General features: G+C 45.4%; 1 protein-coding gene across 2 annotated transcripts in view; it reads right to left on the reverse strand.

Moving 5' to 3' along the window:
- The window catches only part of LOC127002461 (demethylmenaquinone methyltransferase-like), a 33,206-nt gene extending 15,031 nt beyond the window's left edge, over positions 1 to 18,175 (reverse strand). The window contains exons 1-5 of one of the 2 annotated variants that reach the window (XM_050868438.1): positions 18,018 to 18,175; positions 3,441 to 3,570; positions 3,097 to 3,248; positions 1,042 to 1,154; positions 340 to 432 (exon numbers count right to left, since the gene is read on the reverse strand). In XM_050868438.1, coding sequence (XP_050724395.1) covers positions 340 to 432; positions 1,042 to 1,154; positions 3,097 to 3,248; positions 3,441 to 3,566 — 484 coding nt within the window. In that variant the 5' untranslated portion in view covers positions 3,567 to 3,570; positions 18,018 to 18,175. The remainder of the gene's footprint in view (positions 1 to 339; positions 433 to 1,041; positions 1,155 to 3,096; positions 3,249 to 3,440; positions 3,571 to 18,017) is intronic. The other variant, XM_050868439.1, reaches the window with a different exon arrangement.
- Positions 18,176 to 22,503: the final 4,328 nt, after the last annotated feature.

Raw genomic sequence — 22,503 nt, forward strand, 5'->3', positions numbered from 1 at the left:
AAACCCCTTGTGCAAGATTTAACCAGCATCTTCACTCTTTCATCCCTCACGCTGGTAAACTCTGGAACAATCTTCCTTCATCTGTATTTCCTCCTGCCTACGACTTGAACTCTTTCAAGAGGAGGGTATCAGGACACCTCTCCTCCCGAAATTGACCTCTCTTTCGGCCACCTCTTTTGATTTTCTTTTTCTCAGGAGCAGCGAGTAGCGGGCTTTTTTTTATATTATTGTTTTTTTTTTGTGCCATTGAGCTGTCTCCTTTTTTGTAAAAACACTTTCACACTCACACTCACTCACGCACGCACGCACGCAGGCACGCAGGCTCACTTACTCACTCACCGTTCTTTGCGACGCGCACCAGGTCGTCGAGGCCACTGTGTGAGATGTGACCTTCGCCCATACCGCCCGAAGTGACCACCAGGTCGTATGTGTCTGAGAGAGAGAGAGAGAGAGAGAGAGAGAGAGAGAGAGAGAGAGAGAGAGAGAGAGAGAGAGAGAGATGTAAAAGAAAAATACGTATATTAATCTTTACATATGAAACAACAACAATAACAATAATTCCACTCACACAGCTCTCCTGGACAGAGTGAAGTCTAAGGCTCTTCGTCTCATCAGTTCTCCTCCTCTTACTGACAACCTTCTACCTCTTAATTAAATTCCGCCGCTATGTTGCCTCTTTTTCTATCTTTTATCGATATCTTCATGATGACTGCTCTTCTGAACTTGCTAACTGCATGCCTCCCTCCCTCCCGCGGTCCCGCTGCACACGACTTTCTACTCATGCTCATCCCTATACTATCCAAAACCCTTATGGAAGCGGTAAACTCTGGAACAACCTTCCTTCGTCTGTATTTCCCCCTGTCTATGACTTGACATGTTTCAAGAAGTGTATCAAGACACCTCTCCTCTCGAAATTGACCTCTATTTTGGCTACTCTTTACTTTTATCTTTTATGGGAGCGGCGAGTAGCGGGCTTTTTTTATACTCTTTTTGTTGCCCTTGAGCCGTGTCCTTTGATGTAAAAAAAAAAACTACTAATACCTTTGGGCACGGTGGAGTGTCCGCTGCCGATAAACTCCAGGAAGTCGTTGGTATAGATGCCAGTCTCCCGCTGCTTCATCATGCCCTCCGACGGGTCCACAGCGTCTATGTGCCTGTGGGAGCGGCTGTAGTAGTTGTAGTAGTAGTAGAAGTTATAGCAGTAGTAGTAGTTGTTGGGAATCAGTAAATTTACCCTACCCAACAGTTAGGTCACTCGCAAAGTGAATAACACACCCGTCAGACAATGCCAAACAAACAAGTGCTTACCAGCTTTTAGGTGGTGAAGGTATCCAACAAGTAACTCCAGACAGCCGAACAAATAATAATCCTACCGGATCCGTGTAGTAAAATCTATCTGTCTCAAATAACTGCTGGGGGCACTTAGCTGAGAAGCGGGTTTCAAAAGATATTGTTGTCTCTGAAGTCTCGTTGCCGGGTGTAGTATCCCTCAGTCAGTTAATAGAAGGCACACTGCGTCCGATTTAATGGGTGGGCTGCAGTGCCTTGGTCTTTACTTTGTGAAGGCCGGTGGTGGAGTGAGAGAAAACCAACCACGTGGGTCTGAAGCGATAATTTTAATTTCTCTCGCCAGGTGGCGTGGCTTTCCTCTCTTTTCCATCGGTTAAATTACCCTTGCTCTTTAATTTTAATTCAGCAAGAACAATTAGTTATTATTTCATGAAAGGAAACATTTCACTATTGTTATTCCTTTCATGGTAAATATGGTTAGTCTTAAGGCAGTGAATAAGTTGATTATGTCTCGGTTTGGGAGCCGATGACCGAAGTATTCAAGTAACATCGAAGGCTTATTTGAGCTCAGACGATACTCATAGTTGGCTTGAGCTCTCGGCCCGAGACTAGTTCCATAAGGGAAATAGTTAATTTGTCTAGTCCCCCGGTTAACTGGCCTAATTCCTAACATAGTATAGCCTATCGATTTTAGCTTGAGCCCTTGGGCGCGACACAAGGATTCCCCACGAGATCGCGCTGGTGCCACATCACTCCATTACTCTCCTCAGAGAGGGTATCTCTCTCTCTCTCTCTCTCTCTCTCTCTCTCTCTCTCTCTCTCTCTCTCTCTCTCTGCATGGCTGCGCAGGGCGCAAGAGTGAGATCTACTTCATTTGTCCATTGTGGCGTAACGTTGAATGGTGCGGCCTGGCGCCTGTTGCCAAGGTCCGTCAGGCGGCAAAGTTGCATGAGCCACGTTGCCAAGTGATATGGAAGGTTTACTGAGTCGTTGTCTTTCCCTCTAATCCCAGGTCGAGTGCCCCAGTCTGCGGGATCTGCGAGATCAGTACCTCTCCCGGTGTCGTGATGTACATGGGAATTTTTCCCTTTCCCTAATGCTGGGTGAAAAGGCGTTCACCCCTGGACATGACGTCATGGGGTATCTGCAGTAGATGGGCATACTCCATCTCTTGTAGGGTCTCTTCATAGAAAGTTCTTTGTATTTCACTAATGCATTTTTAATAAACATTTTATTATATTTTAAACTAGTGCTATATCTGAATGGACCATTTCAAAACTATCTTCCTAATAACTCTTATCACCCTTAGATTATTTTAATTATTTGCCTTCCATTTTATTACTCCGGTGCCATATGACCAAGATGTTGCGGCGCCATGAAAGAAACTCTATATCAATCAATCAATCAATCCCTCTAATCCCAAGCCATTCATAACACCACGCAGTCGTATTATGAATGTATGTAAATTCCATAAATAGATAACGTACAGACTAACAGTGAGACAAAACGTCATGCGCAGGTCATCGCTAGATCTGTAAACAATGGGGGTTTCCCCGGGCCAAGTCACAGGGCTCAATTTTAAGTTAGAGTTGATGGACTATAGTAATGCCGCTCCTGCCCGCTCCCAGTTCCCACCCAGCGCCCCTGCCTCTACACAAGCAGCTGTAATTTCCAACACATCATCTTCATCTCTTGGCGTTAGACTCGTGTTGAGGCTGAGGCACTGGCAGGCAGGAGGGAGTGGACTGGAGGATATTTAAGTATGGTGACCGGACATCCCCCTGTCTGCGGCCCTGCGGCACCCACCTGAAGCCTTCCCGGTGGAGTTCGCGGCCCACGCAGCCCGTCCCAGCGGCCACGTCCAGCACCCTGGCCTTAGCTCGCCGCTCCGGGGGTACCCAACGCAGCGCCTCTTCCAGCGTGATGGCGGGGCCACGGTACCCGCCTTTCCAGATCATCTAAGGGGACGGGGAAGCGGGTGATTACAGGTGGGTACCCCAGGGGCCGCATCACTTCACTCCCGGACCTCAAGGAGTAGTCGCCGGTTTAACGCAAAATCATTCCAGCGATACCCCATGATTCTGCGTAGGCACTTGGTACCGAAGGCATCTCTCTCTCTCTCTCTCTCTCTCTCTCTCTCTCTCTCTCACCATCTCCTCGTAGTTCTCGGACCACTCGTCGTAGCCGGCCGCCATCTCCTCCGGCGTGACCCCCGCCCTGTGGACTTTCGCGATCACCCTCATTGCCACGTCGCCCCGACTGCCGCCCTCAGACATTATCCTGCAGCAGGGAAGAGACAGAAGAATCACAGGCAGGGCATGAATACAGTACAGTATAATTCCTTTATACATCCTTTATATATTTACAATGGTAGGTACAGTTTTCTAGCCCCGCGCCACACTCCTCGCTGATTTGTCGGCTGGCTCTCAAGCTCCGCCCACCTCCATGGCAAGTGTGGCCCGCCTCTCTCTCTCTCTCTCTCTCTCTCTCTCTCTCTCTCTCTCTCTCTCTCTCTCTCTCTGGAATGGAATAGACTAAGCAATCACATAGTTAGTGCAGCGACGGTAGCTTGGTTTGAGTAGACTGGATAGCTACATGGACGAGGATGACAGGTGACAGTGAGGTGTGGGTGCAGTAAGGCTCTCCGGCTTATTGCACGGCCAGCTGAAGTTGCTCACTCTCTCTCTCTCTCTCTCTCTCTCTCTCTCTCTCTCTCTCTCTCTCTCTCTCTCTCTCTCTCTGTGTGTGTGTGTGTGTGTGTGTGAGAGAGAGAGAGAGAGAGAGAGAGAGAGAGAGAGAGAGAGAGAGAGAGAGAGAGAGAGACTCGTGATCAGGGTGTTATGAATGAACCCCACACACACACACACACACACACACACACACACACACACACTCCCAGGCTTCACGGTCTGACAGGGCGGCAGTTCGAGCCCGCTCAGGCCGGATTCTTTCCGTTGACTAGGAGTGGTTACTATCCCCCCTTGAGCAAAGGGGATGGGGTGTGTGGTGTGTGAGGTCCTGGCAGTACCCATAGATCGACGATAAAGAGCACTTGCTCATGTCGGGAGGATACCTGCTGCTGGCGATTACGAGACCAACGCGTGATCAGGTCGTGGTGAATTACACACACACACACACACACACACACACACACACACACACACTTTACACGTGGCAATTCCTGGCCGGCAATACACCCGCGACGATCTAGCCGCTAAACCGGCTGGGTGCTCTCGGGAGAAAGTACCTTCACACGTGGGAGGAGCCGCCGGGAGCATCAAGACGTAAACTGCTAGTAAATGCAAGGGCATGAATTCACCCCAGACACCCCAAAAGGCTACTACCATATCTTAAAACCACAATGAGTTTGGTCCATCAGCCTAATATTGTAGAAATACTTTACGTAAACGAGTTTTATCATAAGTAGTATTGATTGATTGATTGATTGTTTATTGTTGCATTTAACAACAAAGGAGAAGGGAGGAACATGCCATCCCAACCCCTAGGCATTACATAGTGTGATTATATAATACACGAAAATAACCGTTCCTTATACCTCCTTCGATATCTCGCAAAGAGATAAACATTTCCCTCAGTGTTGCTGCCACTCTCAAAAGTTGTTTTGCGCAGACTCTGCTTCTTGTAGAGCTTATCTTGTGGGTCCCACAAGTGTCGATGCTGTCTCACTTCCTCTAGCAATGCCACCTCGGCCTCCCGGCTCCAAATCTTGTTATCTGCATCTGTCATTTCTTGTTTTATTGGCGCCGACATGTTGTTTACCTGGGCGCCAGTCGGCAATACAAGACGGACACGCTCAGCTGCAGAGAACTTGCCGCGAGAAGAGCTCCCAGACCCAGACCCAGACCAAAAATGCTGCCGCGCCTGTATTGCCAGCCGCGAATTGCCAAGTGTAAAGCCGCCTTTAGAGGTGAGGTTCGTGATTTAAATGAGAAGAGATCGCAAGAAGAGAAGAGGGAGTTTTTTTGGAGAGTAATGGATATGAAAGTGAGAAAATAGTTCATAGGGTCGAGAGGAAGAAGGGAATAAAACTAACAGAAAAGGAGAAAGGGTGGAAAGTGACATATACGAATATTAATGGAATAGTTTCATCGTAGATAGAATTAACGACTATTTGAGAGACAGAGAACCTGATATTGTGGGGCTGACGGAAACTAAGTTGTGACTCAATTGAGGTGGTGGGGATTGGAGAAGGTGCAAACAACATATGGAGGAGAGACAGAAAGATAAAACAGGGAGGAGGTGTGATGTTAATGGTTAAAAAGGCATTAAGGTGGAGGAGGTAATTGAGGGTGAAGGCTTGACAGAGGTGTTGAAAGTGAAAATTGTGGGTGCTGAAGGAAGAAGGAGGCATTATGTAGTAGGGTATGTGCCCCATGAACAAGCGTATGGGGTTGCGGGAATATAAACAAATGATACAAGAGACGGTGAGTTGCAAGGATGAAATGTTGAGGGCGTGTGAGAGAATACTTATAATGGGTGATTTCAACTGCATGGAGGTGGAATGGGAGGATTGGCAGACGCAGGAGCAGACGAGTCGTGGGAGGAAGACTCCTGCAACTGGCAGTGGAACATGTGCTGACTCAGTGGATCAAGGAACATACCAGATTCGGGAAAGAAGGCGAGGCATCAAGACTAGACCTGGTATATATTTAGTAAGGCGCCGGAAATAATAGAAAATCTTAACGTAGATTGTCCAATAGCGAAGAGTGACCATGAGGTTGTGGAATTTGAAGTATCAGAAAAGAAAACGATTGACCGAAAAGAAAATCACAAAATTGGGAGAAGCAACTACTGTGACTTTGTTAGCATGAGAACCTTTTTTGAAAATGCAAATTGGAGTGGGCTGTTCAAAGCCAAGAGTACACAGGATAAGTGGGAGGCGTTTTTAAAGCTATACAAGGAAACCGAAAATAGATATGTCCCCAAGGTAACCAAAAAGGATGTTGGTAAAAAGGAGTGGTTGAACAAGAGATCCGAGATAATTAGAAAGAGAAAAGAGGAAGCTTGGAAGGGATGGAGGAGACGAAGAAGAATCAACTCGTGGAACGATTTTAAACAAGCAAGGAATGAATATACAAAGATTAAAAGAAAAAAGGAAATATGAAAAAGATATAATCGACAAGTGAAAAGACCTACCCAAACTATTTTATAGACGTGTGAACGGCAAATTAAAAAATAGAGAAAAAATCGATAAACTGAAAATGGATGAAACCACATATGAGGACCCAGCAAAGATGGCAGAGGTGATGAATAACAGCTTCCATAGAATTTTACAAAAGAAGAATTTGTACAACCCCCGGGCCAAGAAAAAGGAAGGTTATGCAAGAGATTCAGTTAACGGTGCAGGAGGTCAAAGAAAGTTTGAACAAATTGGATGTAAGAAAGGCGACGGGGCCGGATGGAGTATCAGGGTGGATTTTGAAAGAATGTAATGATCAACTTGCAGAGAAACTGCACTCCATAATGAGTGCCTCTCTGAGTGAAGAAAAGGTACCACAAGATTGGAAGAGAGCAAACATAGTACGGTACCGATTTTTAAGGGAGGCAAGAGAGCGGACCCATTAAATTACAGACCGGTATCACTCACTAGTGTGGTTGCGCAGGTATGTGAGAGACTGGATAAAACCAGGTGGCCGGAGTTCTGAGAAAGTGAGAAACTTATCTCGGATTTCCATCGAGAGAGAGAGAGAGAGAGAGAGAGAGAGAGAGAGAGAGAGAGAGAGAGAGAGAGAGAGAGAGAGTGCACACGTTCACACGTGAATGCTGATGAAGGAGCGGAACATCAAAGTCTCGACTCTAGATAATACGCCTCGTCTTCTCTCTGGTGTTATTATTTTGTAGTGATATCTTGGTTTAACATGTTTTACATACACATGCTACACTTATTTTCACCTCTTAATTATGGATAAAGCCTCCCTTACACTTCCTGAATAGCAGTGAACCTCTTCGCCACTCACAGCCGAACACGACGAACATCGTTTATTCACAACAACACTTGAGTAGCACTACTGCGACGTTGCCGGTTGGAGGGAAGGCTTACCACAGTGGGTACAGGAACTCATTTCCGCAAATGTACCAGGAACATCAACAGCTCTCTCCTCCTGAATTTAGCAAAATCCAGAAAGTTGAGAATTGCGGGTTCCTGGTACCAGAGACCAGAGCTGCACCGCTGGACTTGATATAGCGATGCCGGAGGTGTAGCTAAGGAGATCGACCACATTCTCGTAAATATTCGTTGGAGGATCCTTCAGAACTGCAGGGTTTACCGGAGTGCTCCGTTCTTTGCAACTGATCATAGGCTTGTTGTTGCAACACTGTCGCGTAGGACTAGAGCTCTCCTGAGGAGAGACAAGGAGAGGTATGTCAGGAGTCTCGCTGAGGAAGTCGAGGGCCATTTAAATGCGAATGACCCCCGACCTGCTTATCGAGCCGTGAAGATGCTCCGCTCCAAGTCTCCCTCTTATTAGGTGAGCACTATCCGAACAGCTGACGGCTGCCTCGTGCCTTACATGAATGGGCAGAGGGCACGTTGGGCTGAGAACTTTGAGCAGCTGTACATGGTGGACTCTCCACGTCGGCAGCTTCCAGTTGCTGGGTTACAAGTGGTGGATGCTGACCCACCCATTGACGAAAGCTCATCCTCTCTGGTTGAGGTCAAAGAGGCTGTGGCTAAGTTGAGGGGTGGGAAGGCATTTGGCATGCTGTCCGGATCTTCAATCAACCTTAACTTCAGCAACTTCGGTCAAGAGGAGCACCGGGAGGCAGCATGGGCCAAGCAAGTCATACATCACGCCAGCCACCATAAATAAAATTAGCTTGCGCCACTAACAGGCTGGGGCCGTCTATAACGCCTCTCAAAAAACCCTACCGGCGCTACAGACACCACAAACAAGTGTAGCAAATCTGAGGCATTCCAGTGGAAAACAAGTTCGCGGTCCTCGGCCTGTGTTTCTGGAGTGACGGGAAGAAATGTTGTGGGCAGCCCGGCGTGGCGATAAATCTCATCAATGTATTTTACTCTATCCGATCCTGATCTCCGCATGCGCAGAACCCATTGTTTACTATCACAGAGTGTTGATATTAGTTTGTCCAGGCAAGATGGCGGAAATACAGCATGCTAGTTTTCATGAGAGAATGGCCAAATTCCAGGATGACATTCAAGGGTTATCACATTTATCACATTTACCGACATACAAGGGGTATAGGTTATCACATTTATTACATTTACCGACATACAAGGGGTATAGGTTATTACATTCATTACATTTACCGACATACAAGGGATATAGGTTTATCACATTTACCGACGTACAGGGGGTGCAGGTTATCTCACCAATCACATTTACCGACGTACAAAGGGTGCAGGTTATTTCACTTATCACATTTACCGACATAGGGGAAGGTGGGGCAAAACGGCACCCTAAAGGTTTCACTCCAGATTTTGCAGTAATTTTGTACTAAATTCAGAGATAGCTGGTGTTTTTGCAATCTTTATTCATCATTAAACAAAATAAACTCTCTTTGGAAGAACTACTTTGGATCCTTTACTCATGAATTAAAAAAAAAAAAATAGCCAAAAGTGGACCATTTTGTACAACGGTCGGGGCAAAACAGACCTCACGTATGGGGCAAAAATGGCCCTCATATGGAAATGCTTGGTAACATGCCAAACATACGTTTTGTCAGAGAATCACATTTGAAAGATTACTTAACAAAACTAAAATAATCTAGTTCTTATTCCATTAGAAAACAATTGCTCTTAGGCTCAGTAGCATGAACAACAATGAATTCCAAATGAAAAGTGATATTACCTTCCTGAACATCAAGTTCTTATTCCATTACAAAAATAAATGATCTGTGGCTCAATAGCATGAACACCAATGAACTCTCATGAAACTACTCACAAGTGAAAGTGAAATTACCTTTCTGAACATAAAAGTTCTTAATGCATTACAAAAATAATTGTTATTTTGCTCAATAGCATGAACAACATGAACTCACAAACGAAAAGTGACATTACCTTCCTGAACATAAAATTAATATTCATATAAAAGAAACAGAGAACACTTTGTCCTTATCTTTGTTCACTGAAGTTGTGAGTTAGTTAGCAGCAAAAAATAATTATTATTATCAAGTGGGCCGTTTTGCCCCAAGGGTAATGAAAATGTTAACAACAATCTCAGCGGAACAATGGCGGTGCAGAAAAATGTTTCAGTAGTCAGACTCATGCACAGAGTAATACCAAAGAATCATGCAATAACACATGAAATTGTGAGTCACAGTACTCCTATAAACACGATTTTATCAGACCCTTACCATGTTGGTGGTAGCGAGTGTTCTAAGTGCTAATCGGTTCACGGATATAGAAAGTCATATCCGCCAGGGTTACTTTATTGGACAGAACTTACACACCTCATCATCACAAGGACAACACATATGATAGGTGTTTGTTTGTGTATGCGTTTGTGTGAATGTTGTTTGTGTAGGCTAACATTTAAGTGTTGGTGTATGTGTGGAACAATGTGTAACGGTGGACAACAAGAGAACGTGGACGGACAGTCAAAGGTAAACAAGTAACAAGAGATAAACAATTAGACGCACAAGAAACAGCGAGACGGGAGCACGAACGAAAACATTGACACAAAATAAGAATGAACAATGAGTCTATACTGCAACGCCCCATTTTCTGTTTTCACTGGAAGAGAGCACGCGACTGCTTGAGCGGTGGCTGCTACAAGTACTCCCCCCCAGTGACGAGGAAGGAGGAACGAAATCTTCCCAGGTGCGGGGGCGCTGTGGCAGACTTTGATGCGTTGCGGTGTGTAGTGTTGCGCGGTGAGTTGCGCTGAGTAGAGTTGCGTTGAGTAGTGTTCAGCTACGGTGAGTCGAGCTGAGGTGAGTAGTGCAGTGACAACAGCTACAGTAAGTCGAGCTGGAGCTGGAGTGAGTAGTGCGGTGACAACAGCTACGGTGAGTCGAGCTGGAGTGAGTAGTGCGGTGACAACAGCTACGGTGAGTCGAGCTGGAGTGAGTAATGCAGTGACAACAGCTACGGTGAGTCGAGCTGGAGTGAGTAGTGCAGTGACAACAGCTACGGTGAGTCGAGCTGGAGTGAGTAATGCAGTGACAACAGCTACGGTGAGTCGAGCTGGAGTGAGTAATGCAGTGACAACAGCTACGGTGAGTCGAGCTGGAGTGGTAATGATGCGACAACAGTGAGTCGAGCTGGTAGTGAGTGCAGTGACAACAGCTACAGTAAGTCGAGCTGGAGTGAGTAATGCGGTGACAACAGCTACGGTGAGTCGAGCTGGAGTGAGTAATGCGGTGACAACAGCTACGGTGAGTCGAGCTGGAGTGAGTAGCGCGTAGGAGACAGCTACGGTGAGTCGAGCTGAAGTGTTGAGCAGCGATGAGTTGAGCAGCGAGGGGTTGAGCAGCGAGGAGTTGAGCAGCGTGAGGTGGGCTGCATGAGGTGGGCTGCGTGAGGTGGGCTGCGGTGAGTTGAGTGGTTGGCTGTTTAATAGATCCTGGAAGGCTTGAATCCGCACTCCCGAATCGCGAACCACGTAGACGGGTCCTGAGCAGAAGAGTGGTGCTCTGAAGGACACCGCCGTAGTAGAGGAAGAGTTGCATGTCGTCGTCAGGTATGGTGAAGTCGAGCAGCGTGGAGATGGGCGAAAGGCACTGGCGTAAACGCGCCGGGGGCCACGGCAGTCAGAGAGTGCGTCGAGGGAACTGCGTGTGAAGGCGCTAGCTGACAGCGTGTCAGGGGCCTCGGCAGTCGGTGAGAGTAGAACGACTGCGTGTATTAAAGGCGCCAGCTGCCAGCGTGTCAGGGGCCTCGGCAGTCCGTGAGGGCGTCGAATGACTGCGTGGTAAGGCGCTAGATGCCAGCGTGCCAGAGGCCACAGCCAGTTGAAAAGTTAGGGGCGCTAGCATGTGCCAGGAGCCGCGGCAGTCGTGAGTGCGTCGAACGACTGCGTGGGAAGGCGCTAGATGCCAGCGAGCCGGGGGCCACAGCGAGTTGAAAAGTTAGGGGCGCTAGCATGTGCCAGGAGCCGCGGCAGTCCGTGAGAGTAAAACGAACTGCGTGTACTGTAGGCGCTGGCACGTGCCAGGGGCCTCTGTGGCTCGGCGAGTGAACCAGTGTTCAAAAAGGCACTGTAACACAACACTGTACGCTTAGTGGGTAACACTGTGACACTAACTGTTGCTGGGGACGTGCTGCACTGAACTGTTGCTGGACACACTGCACTGTACACAAGGATCCACAAGTGTAGGATAATCCAAGACGGCGGTGGTAGATCCAGGAGGCGGTGGTTAATCCAGGGGGCAGCTAGTAATCCCAGTGGGGTGTCACACTGTGTCTGCGTGTACACTGAGTCTGCGGTGTGTGGTGGCGTATACACTTTGTCTGTATGGCGTGTACACTGAGTGTGTGGCACTGTGTGTCTCAGTAATATGTCGCACTGTGTTTGAGTGTTCACTGAGTCTGTGTAGTGTGTCACACGATGTGCGTGTCTCAGTCGCCTGACCAGCAGAAGGGAGGAGGAGGGGTGGGGGTGGGTGGGTGAGCGCCGGGAGAAGCACCATGGGGCACAAAAGATGCCTGAAGGGCGCTGAAGATGCCTGGAGGCGCACAGAGGGAGCCTAGAAGAGGCGCACAGAGGGTGCCTGGAAGAGGCGCACAGAGGGTGCCTGGAAGAGGCGCACAGAGGGTGCCTGGAAGAGGCGCACAGAGGGTGCCTGGGGAAGGCGCACAGAGGGTGCCTGGGGAAGGCACAGAGGGTGCCTGGGGAAGGCACATAGGGTGCCTGGGGAAGGCGCAGAAGGCGCCTAGGGGAGGGCGGGGGAAAACCCTGAAGGTGGCAACTACGCCTATGGCGTAATGTTTCTCCCGACCTGAGTGCTCAGCCCCACGAACCCCGAATGGAGGTGAGGATTTTTGCCCCAGGAGAGGGCGGACGAATGGACAAGTTACCCTGCCCAGGTCCTCCACTCTAGGAGAGAGTGCCCTTAAAACGGCACCGGCTATAAGCCACCTTGAACCATAGCAACACTCCAGGGTCACCAATAGTTGGTGGTAGCGAGTGTTCTAAGTGCTAATCGGTTCACGGATATAGAAAGTCATATCCGCCAGGGTTACTTTATTGGACAGAACTTACACACCTCATCATCACAAGGACAACACATATGATAGGTGTTTGTTTGTGTATGCGTTTGTGTGAATGTTGTTTGTGTAGGTTAACATTTAAGTGTTGGTGTATGTGTGGAACAATGTGTAACGGTGGACAACAAGAGAACGTGGACGGACAGTCAAAGGTAAACAAGTAACAAGAGATAAACAATTAGACGCACAAGAAACAGCGAGACGGGAGCACGAACGAAAACATTGACACAAAATAAGAATGAACAATGAGTCTATACTGCAACGCCCCATTTTCTGTTTTCACTGGAAGAGAGCACGCGACTGCTTGAGCGGTGGCTGCTACAACCAATAGATCAGCTGGTGATAAAATATTCTGGGATTTTTCACACACAAACAAACGACGGCGTCCAAACTTGCCTCGATGTTGCAGCTGACTAATGAGCCGAGGAGTAAGTCCATATCATTATCAATAGCTGGCAGAAGCTAAAAAGACAGAAAACGGGGTGGTCCATATTACCCACCTATGCCATTTTGCCCCACCTTCCCCTACAAATGGTCCAGGTTATCTTATTTATCACATTTACCGACATACAAGGGGTGCAGGTTATCTCATTTATCACATTTGCTGACATACAAGAGGTGCAGGAATCAACTTTCATATTTCACGCATTTTCCAAATTCAAAACATACGTCATCATTTACTTTCATAAAAAAACAAATATAAACTCGGGTGGGACAGATCACAATAAGTAAGCGAGAAAAGACATGGTACCGTGCCGAAAATAATCCGCCCTGTGTATGTAAACAAAGTCCGCGCATGCGCAGATCAGGATGGGATGTTCACCCATAGCGGATCGTTGGCAACACTGCTTACATCACAATGGCCGCTTCCCCGCTCCAACCAAAACAAATGTAGGCTATGCCTTTTCACTGGTGTTCTAATGCGATTCTGTTGATTTCTCGACCTCATTTAAAATGCTTATTAGTCGATTTCATGCTCCCCCACCCAAAAAACCCGTGTTCCCACAGGTCCCCCAAGATCGTTTAAGGAAGGGGATAGGCATAACTTGAAAAGAGGCATAACTCGAAAAGTAGACATTTGCGACGGAAATGAGGAACAAAATCACGGAATTCTCTACATCTATCACCAGAAAAACATGAACCACGTGAGAAAATCGTTGGTTGGGTGAAACCGTAAATTGACCAAAAAAAGTTACTGCAAAATAATAGCAGTTTTCTTAAATGCATAATAATAACTTAGTATTCGTCAATGCAAAGTAATGGCTTAGTTTCATAAATGCAAACGAATCGCTTAGTATTCTTAAATGCAAAATAATAGCTTTGTAATTCAATTCAATTCACAATAGGCTACTAGTTCCCTAGTAGGTAGTGGAGTAGGTAGGAATACACCTACCGAACGGGCGCAAGCCACTCCCGGTGAGGTATATATGGGAGGTGAGAAGGGAGCTGAAGCCCTCCAAAGACCCTTCCCATGTCCTCACTAACCGTTTCCCTATTGTCTCACCAACACCGGAGAGTAGTTCAGCATGCTCTCTAAAGACAGATCCTCTCTTTATCCACACCACACTACATTCACACAACATATACACCTTTTCCCAAAATTAAAATTTCAAAATGGCGCACATACACCAAGCCTCGGAGTCCCCGCCTGGGGGGGGGACCACAAATTCTCCCAGGGAGGACTCCCCTTCTGGCTGCCGACCCGAGAGGTGTCTTGATAACTCCTCGAACCTCTTTCTTCTCAATTTCTGCAACATTCGCGGTCTTCGCTCTAATTTTCATTCTGTGGAACATCATCTCTCCTCCTCTAAACCTCACCTTCTCTTCCTTACCGAAACACAGGTTTCTGAGGCTACTGACAGCAGTCTCTACTCTGTTCCCTCCTACTATCTCTATCCTAAATTTCAATCCAAAGCTGGATGTTGCGCCTACGTGCGCAACGACATCACTTGCTCTCGTGCCCACAACCTTGACTCTTCTGAATTTTCCACCATCTGGCTAAAACTTCATTGTCATTCTATTACTAAATACATCTGTGCTGTTTATCTCTCACCTAACTCTACCAACTATGTAAAATTCTTTGACTATTTGAATTCTAAAGTGGAGCACATCTTGACCCACTCTCCCTTCGCTGAAATCTCCATCCTAAGAGATTTCAATGTTCACCACCAACTTTGGCTTTCATCCTCTTTCACTGACCATCCTGGTGAACAAGCCTACAACTTTGCTAACCTCAACGACCTAGAGCAGTTGGTCCAGCACCCTACACGTATTCCCGACCGTCTTGGAGATCGGCCCAACATTCTAGACCTCTTCCTTACCTCAAACCCTTCTGCTTATTCTGTCAAACTGTTCTCTCCGTTGGGCTCCTCCGATCACAATCTTATTTCTGCATCCTGTCCTATCGCTCCTGTACACCCTCTGGACCCACCGAAGAGGCGATGCTTCTGGCATTTTGCTTCAGCTCGGTGGGACGACCTGAGGATGTACTTTTCCATTTCCGTGGAATGATTATTGCTTCCAGGATAGAGACCCTCTGTGTGTGCTCAGCGCATCACAGAGGTGATTGTCTCTGGAATGGAGGCATACATTCCTCGTTCTTTCTCTACTCCTCACGCTAAAAAGCCTTGGTTTAATCATAAGAACATAAGAACATAAGAACGCAGGAGTCTGCAAGAGGCCGGTAGGCCTGTACGAGGCAGCTCCTTTTGCTTGTTCTCGTGCTGTCAATGATAGAGAGGTAGCTCACAAAAGGTACCAGAGCCTTCAAACTAATGCTAATTATGAACTTTACATTTCTGCCCGAAATCGTGCCAAATCTATTCTCCGACTAACCAAAAATTCTTTCATTAATAGAAAATGTCAACACCTTGCTTCTAATTCTTCCCGTGACTTCTGGCATCTAGCCAAAAACATCTCCTCCAACTTCACTTTTTCATCTTTCCCGCCACTCCTCAGTCCTGACGGCAACACTGCCGTCTCATCTATCTCTAAGGCTGAACTCTTCTCTCAAACTTTTTCTAAAAACTCCACTCTGGACGATTCTGGGCATATTTCTCCTACTCATCCCCCCTCTGACTCCTTTATGCCTGTTATAAAGATTTTTCAAAATGATGTTTTCTATGCCCTCTTTGGCCTCAATCCTCAGAAGGCTTATGGACCTGATGGAGTGCCTCCTATTGTCCTTAAATACTGTGCCTCCATGCTGTCACCCTGCCTGGTCAAACTCTTTCGCCTCTGCCTGTCAACATCTACCTCTCCTTCTTGCTGGAAGTATGCCTTCATACAGCCTGTGCCGAAGAAGGGTGACCGCTCCAATCCCTCAAACTACCGTCCTATAGCTTTACTTTCTTGTCTATCTAAAGCTTTTGAATCAATCCTTAACCGGAAGATTCAAAAGCACCTTTCCACTTCTGACCTTCTATCTGATCGCCAGTATGGGTTCCGCAAGGGGCGTTCTACTGGTGATCTCCTAGCCTTCTTAACTGACTCTTGGTCATCCTCTCTTAGCCGTTTCGGTGAAACTTTTGCTATTACGTTGGACATATCAAAAGCTTTTGATAGGGTCTGGCACAAATCTTTGCTTTCTAAACTACCCTCCTACGGTTTCTATCCTTCTCTCTGTACCTTTATCTCCAGTTTCCTTTCTGACCGTTCTATTTCTGCTGTGGTAGACGGTCACTGTTCTTCCCCTAAATCTATTAACAGTGGTGTCCCACAGGGTTCTGTCCTATCTCCCACTCTTTTTCTGTTGTTCATTGATGATCTTTTTTCCAAAACGAACTGTCCTATCCATTCCTACGCCGATGATTCCACTCTGCATTACTCAACTTCTTTTAATAGAAGACCCACCCTTCAGGAACTTAACGACTCAAGGCTGGAGGCTGCAGAACGCTTAGCCTCAGACCTTACTATTATTTCCGATTGGGGCAAGAAGAACCTGGTGTCCTTCAACGCTTCAAAAACACAGTTTATCCACCTATCCACTCGACACAATCTTCCAAACAACTATCCCCTATTCTTTGACAACACCCAGCTATCACCTTCCTCAACACTAAACATCCTCGGTCTATCCTTAACTCAAAATCTCAACTGGAAACTTCATATTATCTCATCTCTTACTAAATCAGCTTCCTCGAGGTTGGGCGTTCTGTACCGTCTCCGCCAGTTCTTCTCCCCTGCACTGTTGCTGTCCATATACAGGGGCCTTGTCCGCCCTCGTATGGAGTATGCATCTCATGTGTGGGGGGGCTTCACTCACACAGCTCTTCTGGACAGAGTGGAGGCTAAGGCTCTTCGTATCATCAGCTCTCCTCCTCATACTGATAGTCTTATACCTCTTAAATTCCGCCGCAATGTTGCCTCTCTTTCTATCTTCTATCGCTATTTCCACGCTTACTGCTCTTCTGAACTTGCTAACTGCATGCCTCCCCCCCTCCCGCGGCCCCGCTGCACTCGACTTTCTACTCATGCTCATCCCTATACTGTCCAAACCCCTTATGCAAGAGTTAACCAGCATCTTCACTCTTTCATCCCTCACGCTGGTAAACTCTGGAACAATCTTCCTTCATCTGTATTTCCCCCTGCCTACGACTTGACCTCTTTCAAGAGGAGGGTATCAGGACACCTCTCCTCCTGTATTTGATCTTCCTTTCGGCCACTTCTTTTGTTTTACTATAGGAGCAGCGAGTAGCGGGCTTTTTTTTATTATTGTTTTCTTTTTTTGTTGCCCTTGAGCTGTCTCCTTTGTTGTAAAAAAAAAAAAAAAAATGCGCCGGCTGGCATGGTCGATGACGTCATTACATAACAGCGTCAAGCGAGAGTTAAATGGTTTCATCATTATATATTTTTAGATCCCATCAGAATATTTGTGCAAGTTATCAATGTTTTCTTCGTATTTTCTTAGGGAGGACGTTGCAGGAATGAATACAACATTTATTCAAATGCATAATAGCCTTGTAAACAACTTTAGCTGTCCTTGACTAAATTTGAACGAAATGTAAAAAGAGACATTTTCCTCCACAAACTACAAACTTGTTATCAGTGTGCACAACTGACAAATTCATATATAATAAATAATGGAGAGTGTATATGTAGTGACATATCCGAACATTAGCCTCTTTCCATGCGGTGTATATATTTTAAAGTCAGGGCCGGTGAACGGAACTCAGTGGACAGTGTGTCAACACTTGTGTCCCACGATTGTACAACAGTAGTTTTCCTGGGTTATTGGTCATGGAGATCCCTGACTTTAGGCACTGTAAAGCCAACGACAGGGAGGGGATGGTAGCTGGGGTAGTGCTAATTGCCATTTGACCTATGTAAAAAAGCAACGAAAAGGGGGTGGGGGGGTGAAAAGGGGCAGTATACACGATTTGCCGTTTCTGTTGTAACCGACGGTGGAATTTACGAGCTCACATGACTATACACGGAAGGAAGTACTCTTGTAGATGATACAATCCTTTCACTTTCTTATTCCAGAAACATCAGTACAAACCTCTTGTGCTGCTACGAGGCAACCCACGGAAGTACTTACCAGGAATCGGTGTTCGGTCCCTCAGGCTGCCCCTCCGTCGCTGCGTCAATCTAGGTTACACGCGACACAACAACTGGTCACATGCGTTCGGAAGAGTATTTAGGAGCCTCAAAGGGTACGTGATGGTTACACTTATGACAGGCCACGCGCCACTACCGCCGGACACTTCATATGTGAGCTCCGTCACTCAGGCACCCGTGCGCCACCCTGCAGTGTTGCCACCGGCCGTTGGGGTAGATTCCCTGGGACAAGGTTACTCGAGGTCTCCTCAGAATAGTATACTCAGTATGACTTGATTAACGATGAGTGAAGGGTATTTGCTTTGGAGACTATTTGAGAAAATATCACCCGCTAAGAGTTAAAAAGTAAAGTTGATTATGGCGGAATTTGAAAACTTTCCATTGCCTATAGATGACTGAACTTCTGTTGGAGAAACAAGCAATGAAACCTACTCGTCCCCGGATCCGATGCGCGTTAACAAACAACGTCGTTGTCTGAGAATTACAATGCATTTCTTATACATTTTTATTTTCTTGAAAATGAAGATTACGAAGATTCAAAACAATTACTTCCTTAAAACGCTGAGCTGCATACACAAAACAAAGCAAATATTACAAGTGTAAACACAAGATTTACTCATGCTCGTTAAGTGCTTGCTTCGTGCCAACGTGTGGAGCGCTGCCACCACTAGTGGAGGGGTACAGTGGAAGTGATGCAACATCTTGTCAGGATGACACGACAGTGTAGCGCAAGTCATATGCAACCCTTACCTCCCATAATGGAGGCTCGTTACTCTTCATAAATTATTATACCTACCGTTCGTGATTTCCCTCAGTTTAGTGAGGACATACAGGTCAGTAGACGGATGATTTGCTCTCTCTCTCTCTCTCTCTCTCTCTCTCTCTCTCTCTCTCTCTCCCTCTCTCTCTCTCTCTCTCTCACCACTGCCAACCCCACACGTCAGGCCCGTCGGGTTATCAATTTTTTTCCCGTCCGCTGCTGATTGTTAATAAAAAAACTTGACTTTGGAAATAAGCGAGATACGGTCATTTTCAATTTAGATATGTTTGCTTGAATTACACTGTACGTGTGTGTGTGTGTGTGTGTGTGTGTGTGTGTGTGTGTGTGTGTGTGTGTGTGTGTGTGTGTGTGTGACTGAGGACTGAATATATTTTTTGGCTCGGAGCTCCTAGTTAGGATAAAGTGGGGTAAGATGAACCACTTTTTAGATTTTTCGACCTGGGGTCTTCCCTGGTAACGTGACCCTGTCTCTGTCAGTGTTCATTTGAGCAGCTGTCATTTACCTTTAACCATAAACAAAATTGATATTCTCCTGATAAGGCTTTCACCTTTTTAAAGCCTTTAAAAAAGAGGATAGTACACATTTTTTTATGTATCAATAGTACGTATACATCCTTTTAAAAGAATAAAAAATCCTTTTGAAAATTTAGCAAAATGCACTTATGTCCATCAACAGGCCTACGAGAGATTGAATCTTCCGAAGTCACATGGAAACACAAACCGGTTCGACTTTCACAGACTACCAGACAAGTTTTTCGGAGCTGGTAGTGTCACCGAAATATCTTTTTTATCGAATGATGCTTCATCATCGTGGTCGATTATGAAGGCCTGTTTGCTTTCAATGGGCCTGTGTCTCGGGATTATCTTCATGAAAACTCCCTCGATTTCATCACCGTCGATTACGTCGACTCTTGCGACATATCTTTGTGTGGTTCCCTTCATGTTATGAATGTTCACTACCACGAAACCGCCTTCCATTAACTCGTCATCCGATATATCGTCATCAGAATCTTGTGTAAGTGAATCCATGGTCTCGCATACATCGTCCTCACTATCATCATCCGAAGTGGCATTATAGATGCTGTCTGTCTTGACTTATGTCTCTTACCAAACAAATTCTTCACAATTTCTTTATTCGCCTTGGCGGCCTATTTTTCTTCTCTCTCTGCTGCTACTTCATCCCGGACTGGCGTATCAGTCAGTATTTTTGTGGCCCTTTTCTTTTCTTTCTTTCTTCTTTTTTCCATTGTCGAATGCAGCGAAGGCCCTTTTCATCACTTCGAGGGGTACAGGGGCCCGGCCCGTTTTTCTGATGTACTTTCGCGGCATCTGATATCAAATAGATTACAATGAGGATTAAAAATAATCATTCACACATGATGGGTAAGATGAACTGATGGTTCATCTGTCCCCAAACTTAAAGGTTCATCTTACCCCTCCGCGGCCATTTTGAATGAATCGTTTGTAAATATGTTAATACAAACCATTACCATCGAAAACATGGACAGAAGAATTATCAAATACTAAACTAATCACCAGCAATTTGCAACAAAAGTAAGACTAATACATACCAGAGTAATTGACGATATTATCGGCTTCCAATATTTGACTTTTCAATGGAAGAAACATTTTTTGCTGTAAAAACTGACAGACTCTCCACAGGAACGTCTCGCTGCTACCAGAGACACGTGGTGACTACTGGTTTGGTTGTGCAGCATTAGAGCTTGATGCAATCTGTGATCACGTGATCGCAAGGGGTGGTTCATCTTACCCTACGGTTCATCTTACCCCACTTTCCCATACTCGTATTACAGAGGTATCTGACACAGCCGCACGACGCGCGGGGGAGATAACCTACCCCCCTTTTCAAGGCCACATCACTCTAGCTTCCTCACCCGCAGGCAGAGCTCGGGTCAAAATTAGGGCCGACATGTGCTGTAAAACCACCATTTACTTCTATAATCTTGGCTTTACCCTCGAAACAAGCAGTTTCAAGATTGCAAAGGGAAGGGTTTTCAAATAAGTTTGTCTTCAGTAATATAAGTGAAGCCATGCCCATTCCCGAGGTGTTCCTTCAATTGTAGGTTCTTCCCTTTTTCATTTTATTCAGAATTTTTCCTTAAAGTGCATATAACGAACAGCACATCTTTGATTTAGTTCCTCATGGGTGCAGTTGCAAAGGACGGGGATGGATGGACGAGAGTGAATGGGAAGATGGGTAAGGCAAAGAAGGGGATGAATGGAGAGAAGGGGAAGGAGTGGGTGGAAACATGGAAACATGGAAATGCAGGCAACAGAAAGCCTATTGGCTCATTACGAGGTCGCCCTTGGGTGATTTAATCTGCTCGACCGCCACTTGGGGCTTGGTGAGCAGATGAAAGCACCTCGATGTTGAGGAGCAGATGGAAGCCCTCGTTATTCAGTTTACTCCCGACGCAGCGAAATGACAGTCGATTCTATATTTGAAGGAGTTGATGGTATTCGCATTTACTACTTCTGAGGGAAGATTGTTCCAGTGGCGGATGACTCGGTTTGAAAAGAAACTCCTTCCAATGTCTGTGTTACATCGACTCAACTGAATGGGTAAACCGATATTTCTAGTTCTTGAGTTGGTTTGCAGTTCGAAGAATTTGGAGTAATCGACGTTATTGAACTTTTTTAGATACTTGAAGACTTGAATCATATCCCCTCGTAGGCGTTTTTTCTCCAATGTAAAGAGATTGAGTCGCTTGAGTCGTTCCTCGTACGGTTGAGCCCTGAAGGTTGGAATCATCTTTGTGGCGCGTCGTTGAATCCTTTCCAGTAAAGCAATGTCCTTTCTGTAATTGGGAGACCAGAACTGCACTGCATACTCGAGGTGCGGTCTTACCATGGAATTATACAAGGATAACATCACGTCTGGTGTTTTACACTCGATTTTCCTCGCTATGAACCCGAGCATAATGTTGGCCTTCTTGTATGCTGGCCTTGTTGTATGCTGGACATGTCGCCGAATGGCCAAGACTATTCGGGGACATGTCCCCGAATATTCGGCGAATAAATCACGACACGGCAAACGGGGCGCGGTGGGAGGTGGACCCGGGTGTCTATCTATCTACCTATCTATTTTTGGAATCTCTCTCTCTCTCTCTCTCTCTCTCTCTCTCTCTCTCTCTCTCTCTCTCTCTCTCTCTCTCTTTATATATATATATATGTATATATATATATATATATATATATATATATATATATATATATATATATATATATATATATATATATATATATATATATATATATATATATATATATATATATATATATATATATATATATATATATATATATATATATATATATATATATATATATATATATATATATATATATATATATATATATATATATATATATATATATATATATATATATATATATATATATATATATATATATATATATATATATATATATATATATATATATATATATATATATATATATATATATACGGAATAAAATAATACTATAATAAAAAGTAAACAAGAAAGTATGAAAAACAAGAAGAATCATGAATATATAAAATAGGTATGGAACTAACATTTTCATTTATTTCATAATTAATTTACTATTTCTTTCTTTATTTATTTCTTAATATCATTATTCTGCCATTATTTAACCTTTGTTTCATTTTCAGTTATTTAGA

This window comes from Eriocheir sinensis, chromosome 23 (assembly GCF_024679095.1).
Source record: "Eriocheir sinensis breed Jianghai 21 chromosome 23, ASM2467909v1, whole genome shotgun sequence".
Lineage (NCBI taxonomy): Eukaryota > Metazoa > Arthropoda > Malacostraca > Decapoda > Varunidae > Eriocheir > Eriocheir sinensis.